This window comes from Salvelinus alpinus, chromosome 4 (genome assembly GCF_045679555.1).
Source record: "Salvelinus alpinus chromosome 4, SLU_Salpinus.1, whole genome shotgun sequence".
NCBI classification, from domain to species: Eukaryota; Metazoa; Chordata; class Actinopteri; order Salmoniformes; family Salmonidae; genus Salvelinus; species Salvelinus alpinus.
In genome coordinates, this window is record NC_092089.1 from 46,756,957 (window position 1) to 46,769,412 (window position 12,456).

General features: G+C 45.8%; 1 protein-coding gene across 4 annotated transcripts; it reads left to right on the forward strand.

Annotated features, from left to right (window-relative positions):
• The first annotated feature begins 272 nt into the window (after positions 1–272).
• LOC139573757 (bromodomain-containing protein 3-like) lies at positions 273–8,547 on the forward strand. Of its 4 annotated transcripts, none has more exons than XM_071397568.1 (12): positions 273–415; positions 2,128–2,419; positions 2,634–2,771; positions 2,935–3,085; positions 3,296–3,453; positions 3,617–4,126; positions 4,337–4,465; positions 4,810–5,058; positions 5,470–5,723; positions 6,275–6,606; positions 6,883–7,008; positions 7,105–8,547. In XM_071397568.1, exons 1-12 carry the CDS (start codon positions 384–386, stop codon positions 7,230–7,232), a joined length of 2,499 nt encoding a protein of 832 aa, XP_071253669.1. In that variant the 5' UTR covers positions 273–383; the 3' UTR covers positions 7,233–8,547. The 4 variants fall into 4 exon arrangements, with proteins under 4 accessions (XP_071253669.1, XP_071253671.1, XP_071253670.1 ...); XM_071397570.1 differs by having other exon boundaries at positions 4,810–5,046; XM_071397569.1 differs by having other exon boundaries at positions 2,131–2,419.
• The last annotated feature ends 3,909 nt before the right edge of the window (positions 8,548–12,456 follow it).

The following is a 12,456-nucleotide window of genomic DNA, read 5'->3' on the forward strand; positions in this document are numbered from 1 at the left end:
TTAGAATTCGGTGTAGCTCGTAATAAGCATTCGGTTTCGTAAACGTAAAGATGGTAACGGTTATATAAACAAATCATCTGTGTTGTTTTTATCTAACTAGCTAGATTAGCCGCCAAACTACAGGAACAGGATGTTTTTCTTGCAGGGTGTGGCATGTTAAATTACAGACAGCGTGGATAGCCAAACATAATCTATCACCTATGCGGAGTAGCCAATCGGGAGAAACCCGACAGGAAATGCACGGAAACGCCACGTGATATGTTTATAAAGCGGCAGGCGGAAGCTTTTCGGCGCCATTTCATTGTAGAACAGTTCGGCTTTTATTTAGTGGAAACATAACAGTGGACAAATTTGGAACATAAAAAGAATCCGGATCCATCCTGATGGAATCGGCCGTTAACCCGCCCCTTGACAGGTACCTTTAGGAACATTGTACCTTCAGGCTCGGGTCGGAACTGATTTTGCAGCCGTGACAATTAACACGAATCGGGACTGAATGGCTAAACCTAGTTAGCTAGTATTCACTGTCGGTGCATCAGCTAGCTAACTAGTCTACTCAACTTGGACACCAAACAATTAAAATATTCATTTGGCTAGTAAGATGTAAATATAGAGATGTTTTTGTTTTGTTCCGAACACCCCCTTAGTTAGTTATGCAGTGAGGGTGGATATTGACATACTGTGGGTCAGCCTACTCAATAACTTAGTGCTGGGGGATTGTTTAAAATTGGCTGTGGTGATGAAACGCTTCATTGAGCGGCACTGCGCCACCGCCATTTTCCTGCTATAAATCTTATGACAGAGAAATAAACAGAGCTAGGGCCGCAGATGTGCAGTTTATTTGTTTCCTGGCTAAATAGCTTGGTAGCTAACTGGATTCAGTTGTTTACAAACGATGCGATGGTTCCAAGCTAGCTAGTTAAGTTAGCGCTTGTCACATAAACAAGCTAGTAACAAGAGGAGCTGATTGGATAGTTGTGCAAGGGTTTAAGTCACAGGAGTTTGAAGATTTTGACTGACGATCCTGAGGGTCTGTTTTGGCGTCGGTGTGTTTACAAACACTCATAAAAGGCGGGGCGACGACACTGACCCCACGCAATGACTATAAGCGCAGAAGCCTCGCCTCTCTGCCGGCTGAAATGATTGCCACAGTTAAGAATGAAAGCATATCACAATCTAACTAGCTAATGCCTTTGATTATTGCCTATTACTGGTTAACACCCACAAATCAAAGTTAATTCAACGAAAATACTTGGGAGGTTAGGCTAAGTATAACAAACACGCATAGAGAGGGCAGTAAACGGGTCAACATACTATCTATCCGTCTTTTTCCGGGTTATCAAGGAATAATATGACTAATGTGTTGACAGACACCCTGCAGCTCTTTCCCTTTTCTTCAAAGGGGTTAACTTAACAAAGCCATGTTGTGTTGGTGTGCAAGTCCTGAGATGAAAAATCAGTTCATGAGCATTGCCTACTTTTGTGTCAGTGGGATGGCATGTGCGTGCTGTGAGCCCTGGGGTGACTGGGATAAAAATCATCAAAATCTGTACCACACAGTGCATAAGATGGAAGCGAATAGAGGGAGAACCTGCATGTTATCACTATTCTACCACTGAATGGAAGTTTAACTGCTTTAAGTGTTGTACAGTACTGATGTTTAGTACAGTAGTGCTTCAATGCTGCCCCAGGGATTTTCCCATCCAGTGATCTGGGTTGCCAGGGCTGTGCCAAAAGTGGCAGCCTATTGATAGAATCCTCATTGCATTGGTGAGGGAGCAGATGGCGAAGGGACTGTGTTGGCGAAGGGTTCCTTCCTAATGCTTTCCTGCTTGAATTGTATAGCCTGCACATTAACGTTTGTTGTCATGAAGTTCGGCTTCCTGTGCTTTCAATGCACAATAAGTTGACACTGACTGTAGGGCAATGATGAAATATCGCAAATATCAAGCACATTGTAGCTTACTACTTTTGAAATGCTAGGGCTGAGGGATAATTGTAGCATATGAATAAGTTTTCTGCCCAAATGTATCTCCCCTAATACATCCCTTTCTGTCTTCCCACGGCCTGTCCTGTCTATCCCACTACTTCAACCTTTCCCACCCTCTGTTCCTCTCTCCTGGTCAGCAGCTCTCTGGGAGTGGTGGGGCTGTCTGGCGGCGGGATGGAGCACCATGCCTCGGGCCCAGGCAAGCGCATGCGGAAGCCCTCGCTGCTGTATGAAGGCTTTGAGAGCCCCCAGTTGCCGTACGCGCCGCCTCCTCCCCCGGTCCAGCCCCCCGTCAGGGACCCCGGCCGGCAGGGCTGCATTACCAACCAGCTGCAGTTCCTCCAGAAGGCTATGATCAAGACTCTGTGGAGGCACCATTTTGCCTGGCCCTTCCATGAGCCAGTGGATGCCTTCAGACTCAACCTCCCAGTGAGTTACACGGTTTGTCTATAAACAAGTGTAGAGATTAGTGGTCACCAACACTGGTCCTAGAAAGCCATAGGGGTTGCAAGCTTTTGTTACAACCCACCACCATGTAGGCCTACACCTATGAGTGTTTGTCCATAGTTGACATCCTTGTCACACCACCATTCAACAGTCATTACTCTCTTTTTCTTTATTCTGTTCTTTCTTGCTCTACTAGGATTATCACAAGATCATCAAGCAGCCCATGGACATGGGAACCATCAAGAAGCGGTTGGAGAACAACTACTACCGCAGTGCCAGTGAGTGCATGCAGGACTTCAACACCATGTTCACCAACTGCTACATCTACAACAAGGTATGGCCATAATATTTACATGTGTAGGTCAGGCTAATGCATCAATGACAACGAACCGAATATGTTTATCACAAGGTCTTACCATATTCACAGCAACTGTAGATGTACCGGTGTTAACTGGATGTTGATTATAAAGTGCCTGTGGCCTCTTCTCCTCTCCCAGCCCACAGATGACATAGTGCTGATGGCCCAGTCCCTGGAGAAGGTGTTCCTGCAGAAGGTGGCCCAGATGCCCCAGGAGGAGATTGAGCTGCCCCCTCCTGCCCCCAGGGGCAAATCGGGCAAGCCTGGCAAAGGAGGCCGCAAGTCCAACGGTGAGTCACTCTGGAGAATGTGGTGGGGAAAAGAACGCAAGGGCAATGTTCAACGAAGAGTTGGTGAATGTACTGTGTATGTTTGGTTAAATATGAGTTGGAACAACCTGTTTAACGTGTAGTGCACTGTACATTTTTGGCCATAATATTCTTGGTAGTATTACCAGTATGTGTGTGTTCTTGTCTGATTTTTCTCTGTCCATCTTTCAGCGTCGAAAGCTCACCAGGTCCCTGCGGTATCCCAGTCAGCATACTCCCCCTCCTCCTCTGACACGGGTGACTCCGACACCACCCCCCAGACCATGCTGCCCAAGAGTCTGCCCCCCACACAGCTGTTGAGCCTTCCCCCCACACTGCCCACCGCCAAGGTACCACACCTCACTTCACTAAGACCTGAATAGGAACTTGCTATAGTACTGTACATTGTATTGATGCTACACACTTGTTGCTGCCTTCACACTGTATATAGGCTACAGAACCTCCATTGACAAACAGAATACCATACTGTAACTTCTCTCTCTCTCTGTGCAGAAGAAGGGAGTGAAGCGGAAGGCGGACACCACCACTCCCTCCACTATGATGACCATGCCCCTGGCCGTAGGAGGGGGTCGGATTGTGGGCCTGGGGAAAGGAGGCCACGGGCAAGGCCTGAGCCACGACCCCTCCACCCTCTCCCTCACCTCCCTGGGGGACATGGACCCCCCTCCCAACCTGGTTAGAGGACCCATGGGCCCAGGAGGCCCCGTTCTGCTCCAGCCCATGATGGCCGGAGGCGGGAAGACCTTGGCTCGGCGCGGGGGCAGTGGACGCCCCATCAAGCCCCCCAAAAAGGATCTGCCGGACTCTGTGCAGCCCAAGGCGCCGCGGCGGGCCAAGTTGAGCCAACAGCTGCGTTACTGTAACAGTGTACTGAAGGATCTGCTGTCCAAGAAACACGCGGCCTACGCCTGGCCCTTCTACAAGCCCGTGGACGCCTCGGCCCTGGGCCTGCACGACTATCACGACATCATCAAGTGCCCCATGGACCTCAGCAACATCAAGGTCAGCTTGCAAGATAGAGATGTCGCACTGCCGTGACTCAATATGGCTGGAATACACAGTTCATAGATTATTACCTCATATCTTCTCAGATTTGTTTTGCGTGGATATCTGGCACAGTATGAAACGAAGGAGGCTTATCCCTGTCTGGAGTCCTCTCCTTTATCAGTTGGAGTTTAAAACTGTCTCTTTTCTCTCCTATCGTTCTCTCAGAGGAGGATGGACAGTCGGGAGTACTGGGATTCGCAGCAGTTTTCCGCTGACGTCCGACTCATGTTCTCCAACTGCTACAAATACAACCCCCCCGACCATGACGTAGTGGGCATGGCCCGCAAGCTGCAGGTGAGCTCGGTTCCGTCACCACAACTCACCCTGGAACCCTTAGTTCACCTTTGTTGCCAGACCTCTATGTCTACTGCATGCTGTGGGTTTTACTTGCAATGACTGCGGTATGTGGTCGTCTTACCTACCGTGGCTGAACGCACTGTGACTGCAAGGCACTCTGGATAAGTCTACTTAATGACTAATATGTCAATCATTTGGTCTCCATTTCTCTGTTCTGTCCCTACAACTTTGTCTCTCGTAATAACTGTTATTATTGTGTAACAAAACAAAAAGGGACATGATCCACAATGGAGTTAAAAACAAGCTCTCACTCACTCCGTTTTGTCCGTCTGTCCATCCAGGACGTGTTTGAGTTCCGCTTCGCCAAGATGCCCGACGAGCCCGTCCAGCAGGCTCCTCCCAAGTCCCGTGGCATGGGCGGCGGCATGGGCACTCACGCTCACGGCGGCGGTGACTCCTCGTCTTCGTCGTCGTCCTCCTCCTCGTCGGAGAGCGAACCCAGCAGCGAGAGCGAGAGCAGCCCCAGCTCGGACAGCGAGGAGGAGCGAGCACACCGCCTGGCCGAGTTACAGGACCAGGTGTGTACACAGGTAGACTCAACCCCCCCGTTCACCTAACACACTGCACCACACACCTAACAGGCCTGCTTTCATCTACACATCACAAGCATAGACTGTATCAAGAGTTTAGACTTCTGTCCAACACAGGTTTTTCTAATATTCTGACAAATCCATGCTTGTATACATATTTTCACTCATTTGGTGTACATGTTTATACAAGTACTCTGTCTGTGTTCAAACATGCATGTACATAAGCCATTTGCTGTATTTTCTCACTATTACACTAAGGTAGGCCGTCATTGTAAATAAGGATTTGTTACCAACTGACTTGCCTAGTTAAATAAATAAAAATATCACAGTATTCCTTCATGACCTAGCCATATAAGTGAAGTGTGTTTGTCCAGTTGAACACTCCACCTCTGGTCTGTCCCCCGGTCACAGCTCCGAGCCGTACACGAGCAGCTGGCAGCCCTTTCCCAGGGGCCAATTGTCAAGAACAAGAAGAAGAGAGATAAGAAAGACAAGAAGGAGAAAAAGAAGAAGAAGAAGCCGGAGAAGCGAAGCCGAGGACGGCCCAGCGCGGAGGTAGGGGGTGAGGACTGGGAGATGCCGATGAGGACGCCGAAGAGTAAATCCAGGAGCTCAGCTCCCGCCTCCTCACAGGGCAAGAGAGGCCCCGGCAAGAAGGGCAACAAGTAAGCACACACTGACCTCAAACACAACCTTTCTCTTTGCTTTTACTCAACTTTTCCATCTGTGATCCATGTCCTCTATTTCTCCTACCTTGCTTGTTTCCGTCTCTCATTTTGTAGACTTTCACATTGCTTCCTCTTTCCACCTTTTCTGTTTCCTCGCTTTGCTTTTTTAAAGTTTCTTACACCATTTTATACTTCCACTCTTTCATCACATTCCAATTTCCAACTTGACCTGTTTGTCTCTCTAGAAACTGCAGTGGGGTCGCAGAGTACAGATTATTGTATGGGACCATATATCAAGTTCATTTTGATAAGAGATGAAAATGTAATTAATTGAAGGTGATTTGTTGATGTAAAAATGTAAATGTACCGAAATGTAGGTTATTATATTTTGGGTGGGGTCACGAGAAATTGTGACAAATTATAATTGGGTCCCCACAAGTTCAGGCATGAAAAAATGGTCTCCCTGCTGGAAAAGTTTGCATACAACTTCTTTAGTACTACTCCACGGTGTCTAACCGCCCCCCCCCCCCCCCCCCCCCCCCTCTTAGAAACACCAAGAAGTCCCAGGCTGCTACCATGCCCTACTACGCCTCGCCTACCTTCTCCATGCTACCCCACTACGACTCCGAGGAGGAGGAGGAGGAGACGACGTCTCCCATGTCGTACGACGAGAAGCGCCAGCTGAGCCTGGACATCAACAAGCTGCCCGGCGAAAAGCTGGGCCGTGTCGTCCACATCATCCAGTCCCGCGAGCCCTCGCTGCGCGACACCAACCCTGAGGAGATCGAAATCGACTTTGAGACGCTCAAGCCGTCAACGCTGCGGGAGCTGGAGCGCTACGTCATGATGTGCCTGAGGAAGAAGCCCCGTAAGCCATATGGTGAGCGGGAACCGATAGTGATAGCTAATGCTAGCTGTGGTTAGCTAGTATGGTGTGAAAGGGAATGCATCATGTTGTCACTGCAGACACTTGCTAATGCCATGTTATGCTACAAAGAACTGATGCTACGAACTGGTGCTGTGGTGAAAAAATGCTACATGCTAGCGCTCTGGTTGACTAATACCATACAAAAGGAACCAGTCTTTCACTATGGAATGTTTTTATATGTATGTGTGGGCTGAGTATGTAACCTGTCCTCCTGTCTGTGTCTAACAGTGAAGAAAGGGGGCCCCGGCAAGTCCAGAGAAGAACTGACCCTGGAGAAGAAGAGGGAGCTGGAGAGGAGGCTGCAGGATGTCAGCGGACAGCTCAACTCTGGCAAGAAACCCCAGAAACCAAAGGGTGAGAACCACAGACACACGGAGCTGCTTTTGCACATGTAGCATTTAGCATTGAGATAAATGCTAATCCTATTCCCACTTTGTATCTCTCTCGCAGCGGAGAAGCTCAGCGGCGTGGAGCCCCATGCCCAGCCCTCCCGCCTCAGCGGCAGCAGCTCCAGCTCAGACTCTTCCTCCTCCTCGTCATCCTCCTCCTCTGACACCAGTGAATCAGACTCGGGTTGATGAGACAGTGGGAGAGGGAGGGAACCCCCCGTAGAGCTCAGGGACATGCAGCAGCCCCAGGACGAGGTCTCCTGGGACGGTCAAGGGAGGGAGAAGTGTGCCCCTCCCTCGAAAGGCACCCCAGCACGAACACTCCAAGATGAATGATGATGGTGGGATTTGTGTGCAGGGTGGAGGACACGTGAAGGTCACTAAGGATACTCAAGACCAGAAACATAGAGTTCAGCCAGGTTTAAGAACAGCTGCCATGTTAGCGCCTTTATTCTCGATGTTGGTAATGTAACAATACGAAAGCCCCTCTGACCGTTCTCAATGAAATGACCATTCAGGATAATGTATATCCAGGTCTTTACTGTGTTGTGGTGTCAACAAATTGCATATCTGCTTTCGCTGGACATCTTCATAGGTTTTGAAACTATCAGAAATAAACAGCACAGCGGAGAAGCGTCTATCACTTAGCAACAGCTATGGAGGAGGAAGTGGCGTCTATCACTTAGCAACAGCTATGGAGGAGGAAGTGGCTCTCAGAACGTTCAGACAGAAACCGCATTGGCCCAACTCTTTGATTCTGCTCAAGACCCCCCAACACAAATGCATTGTTATCCCTCTCCTCCCTGTGTAAATACTTGTACAATTTATCTACGTTTCTTTTATAAAGAAGAATTTTATGGCGATCCCCCAAAGAGGGAGACTGCGGAGTAGTGAAAGGATGTGAGATGTGCCCAGCCCCACGTTGGACACTTCTTGATGTGCACTCATAGATTGATAAGAACTGAATGGGTATAAGCAGTATGGCAGAAACCCCACTTGCCCTCCCAGAAGCTATGGGGAGTGAGTATTGTAATGCTTACACTTATCTGTTCTTTCACTACGAGGCCGTCACTGTCTAGTGGTTGATTTTCAGATCAGATTTTCAGACGTATGTATTTTCTGTCAAGTCTTATAGCTGCAGTCACGAGTCAGTACATTTTTGTTGTTGCTGTCTGTGTTTCATTTTACATCTGTTCTTACTGCTAACAGACCTACATTCAGCTGGACATAAAGTTCAGAGGCAAAAGGAGAGTTTTATTTCCATTCCATATGTTACTCTTAAGAGATCTAACTACTGAAACTGTTTTCCTTGACAGTGAGATTTGTCCTACATGTATGACACCTTACCATTTAAGAAACAGTCCATGTGTCATTTCTCAGGAAAGGAGTAGGTTTCTGTATGGTGACACTGCAGTCTTACAATCACAGCAGTCATAGAAGCTGATTGGTCTTCAGTTCTAAGCAATTCCGTTAACTCTGTGCTTAAAGGAAAATTCCAATCAATCATTTGGTATTTGTTTCATTAGTCCACTGTTGATGCAGTTCCACAATGTTTTGCATGTCAGCCATCAACATTTCAACATCATCATGTATACAGGAGCAGACATCCTAAGTTGAAGTTTGGACCAAGAGATACACCAGATGAGATGTACAGAAGCTAGGCTGTTAGATATCTAAGGAAATTGTGTGTGTGTATATATATATATATATATATATAGTACACATATATATATATAGTACTGTATTTCAGTGGTCAAATGATCATGTTTCTTTCCACCAGAGAGTCTTTTTCCCCCAGTCTTTTCTTTTATACTCTATATTTATCCTCCTCTTAGTCATGCTTTATTAGTCCAGAACATGTCCTGAACATTGTTTTGCCTCCTGGTTGACTGGATTGCTGCCTCAGGAGCATGCCACTCATTTGAAAACTGTATATATAAAAATGAGACCTCTTTTATATTTGTTTGTGATAATGTATATGCAGTACACCCCTATTATTTATACAGTGCCTATGGAAAGTATTCCGACCCCTTGACCTTTAACACATTTTCTTACATTACAGCCTTATTCTAAAATTGATGAGGAAAACAAACAATTTAATCAATCTACACACAAAAACCAATAATGACAGCGGTTTTTAGAAATGTTTGCCAATTTATAATAATTTAAAAAAATCACATTTACATAAATGTTCAGATCCTTTATTCAGTGCTTTGTTGAAGCACCTTTGGCAGCGACTCCAGCCTCGAGTCTTATTGGGTATGACGCTACAATTCTTCTCCGCAGATCCTCTCAAGCTCTGTCAGGTTAGATGGGGAACATCGCTGCACAGCTATTTTCAGGTCTCCAGAGATGTTTGATCGGGTTCAAGTCCAGACTATGGCTGGGCCACTCAGGGACATTCAGAGACTTGTCCCGAAGCTACTCCTGCGTTGTCTTGGCTGTGTGCTTAGGGTTGTTGTCCTGTTGGAAGGTGAACCTTCGACCCCCGTCTGAGGTCCTGAGAGCTCTGGAGCAGGTTTTCATCAAGGAACTCTGTACTTTGATCTGTTAGTCTTTGCCTCAATCCTGACTAGTCTGCCATTCCTTGTCACAGAAAAACATCCCCACAGCATGATGCTGCCACCATGCTTTACCGTAGGGATGGTGCCATGTTTCCTCCAGACGTGACGCTTGGCATTCAGGCCAAAGAATTCAATATTGTTTCATCAGACCAGAGAATCTGGTTTCTTATGGTCTGAGAGTCTTTAGATGCCTTTTGGAAAACTCCAAATGGGCTGTTATGTACAGTTGAAGTCGGAAGTTTACGTACACTCAGGTTGGAGTCATTAAAACTCGTTTTTCAACCACTCCACAAATTTCTTGTTAACAAACTATAGTTGGGCAAGTCGGTTAGGACATCTACTTTGTGCATGACACAAGGAATTTTTTCAACAATTGTTTACAGACAGATTATTTCACTTATAATTCACTTTCACAATTCCAGTGGGTCAGAAGTTTACATACACTAAGTTGACTGTGCCTTTAAACAGCTTGGAAAATTCCAGAGAAGGATGTCATGGCTTTAGAAGCTTTTGATAGGCTAAGGTGTATGATAGGCTAATTGACATAATGAGTCAATTGGAGGTGTACCTGTGGATGTATTTCAAGGCCTACCTTCAAACTCTTTGCTTGACATCATGGAAAAATCTTTCATCACATTCCCAGTGGGTCAGAAGTTTACATACACTCAATTAGTAATTGGTAGCATTGCCTTTAAATTGTTTAACTTGGGTCAAACATTTCGAGTAGCCTTCCACCCAACATTAAGTTGGGTGAATTTTGGCCCATTCCTCTGTAACAGAGTCAGGTTTGTAGGCCTCCTTGCTCGCACACACTTTTTCAGTTCTGTCCACAAATTTTCTATGGGATTGAGGTCAGGGCTTTGTGATGGCCACTCCAATACCTTGACTTTGTTGTCCTTAAGCCATTTTTCCACAACTTTGGAAGTATGCTTGGGGTCAATGTCCATTTGGAAGACCCATTTGCGACCAATCTTTAACTTCCTGACTGATGTCTTGATGTTGTTTCAATATATCCACATAATTTTCCTCCCTCCTGATGCCATCTATTTTGTGAAGTGCACCAGTCCCTCCTGCAGCAAAGCACCCCCACAACATGATGCTGCCACCCCCGTGTTTCAGGGATAGGATGGTGTTCTTCAGCTTGCACGATGCCTTTTTCCTCCAAACATAACGATGGTCATTATGGCCAAACAGTTCTATTTTTGTTTCATCAAACCACAGAACATTTCTCCAAAAAGTACAATCTTTGTCCTCATGTGCAGTTGCAAACCATAGTCTGGCTTTTTTATTGCGGTTTTTGAGCAGTGGCTTCTTCCTTGCTGAGCGGCCTTTCAGGTTATGTCAATATAGGTCTCATTTGACTGTGGATATAGATACTTTTGTACCTGTTTCCTCCAGCATCTTCACAAGGTCCTTGCTGTTGTTCTGGGTTGATTTGCAGTTTTCGCACCAAAATACGTTCATCTCTAGGAGACAGAACGCGTCTCCTTCCTGAGGGGTATGACGGCTGCGTGGTCCCATGGTGTTTATACTTGCGTACTGTTGTTTGTACAGATGAACGTGGTACCTTCAGGCGTTTGGAAATTGCTCCCAAGGATGAACCAGACTTGTGGAGGTCTACAATTATTTTTCTGAGGTCTTGGCTGATTTCTTTTGATTTTCCATGATGTCAAGCAAAGAGGTGCTGAGTTTGAAGGTAGGCCTTGAAATACATCCACAGGTACACCTCCAATTGGCTCAAATAATGTAAATTAGCCTTTCAGAAGCTTCTAAAGCCATGACATCATTTTCTGGACTTTTCCAAGCTGTTTAAAGGCACAGTCAACTTAGTGTATGTAAACTTCTGACCCACTGGAATTGTGATACAGTAAATTATAAGTGAAATAATCTGTCTGTAAACAATTGTTGGAAAAATTACTTGTGTCATGCACAAAATAGATATCCTAACCGACTTGCCAAAACTATAGTTTGTTAACATGAAATTTGTGGAGTGGTTGAAAAACGAGTTTTAATGACTCCAACCTAAGTGTATGTAAACGTCTGACTTCAACTGTATATATATAATACATTTATGGACGATAGCGCACGTGCGCAGCCGGTTTCAATTTAACATTTCTGTTTGTGTGTATATATATATATACACAAACAGAAATGTTAAATTTAAATTTTACTGAGTTAAAGTTCATTAAAGGGAGTCAGTCAATTGAAATAAATTATGCCCTAACCTATGGATTTCACTGGGAATACAGATATGCATCTGTTACACAGAACCCAAACCGGCTGCGCGCGTGCGCTATCGTGCATAAATGTATTTTGTCCACCTACACCAAACGCGATCACGACACGCAGGTTAAAATATCAAAACAAACTCTGAACCAATGACATTCATTTGGGGACAGGTCGAAAAGCATTAAACATGTATGGCAATTTAGCTAGTTAGTTTGCACTTGCTAACTCATTTGTCCTATTTAGCTAGCTTGCTGTTGCTAGCTAATTTGTCCTGGGATATAAACATTGAGTTGTTATTTTACCTGAAATGCACAAGGTCCTCTACTCCGACAATTAATCCACACATAAAAACGGTCAACCGAATCGTTTCTAGTCATCTCCTCCTTCCAGGCTTTTTCATCTTTGAAATTATATGGTGATTGACATCTAAATTTTCATAGTATTACCACGACAACCGGCAAAACAGTTCGTCTTTCAATCACCCATGTGGGTATAACCAATGAGGAGATGGCACGTGGGTACCTGCTTCTATAAACCAATGAGGAGATGGGAGAGGCAGGACTTGCAGCGCGATCTGCATCAGAAATAGAAAGGACTTCTATTTTAGCCCTTGGCAAACC

What these genes read in the sequence shown, in the direction of transcription:
- LOC139573757 (XM_071397568.1), top strand. Translation starts at nt 384, where the DNA reads ATGGAATCGGCCGTTAACCCGCCCCTTGACAG. An exon ending in GCATGGCCCGCAAGCTGCAG is followed by an intron (nt 4,466 to 4,809) that starts GTGAGCTCGGTT and finishes CTGTCCATCCAG; the next exon opens with GACGTGTTTGAGTTCCGCTT. An exon ending in GAAGCCCCGTAAGCCATATG is followed by an intron (nt 6,607 to 6,882) that starts GTGAGCGGGAAC and finishes TGTGTCTAACAG; the next exon opens with TGAAGAAAGGGGGCCCCGGC.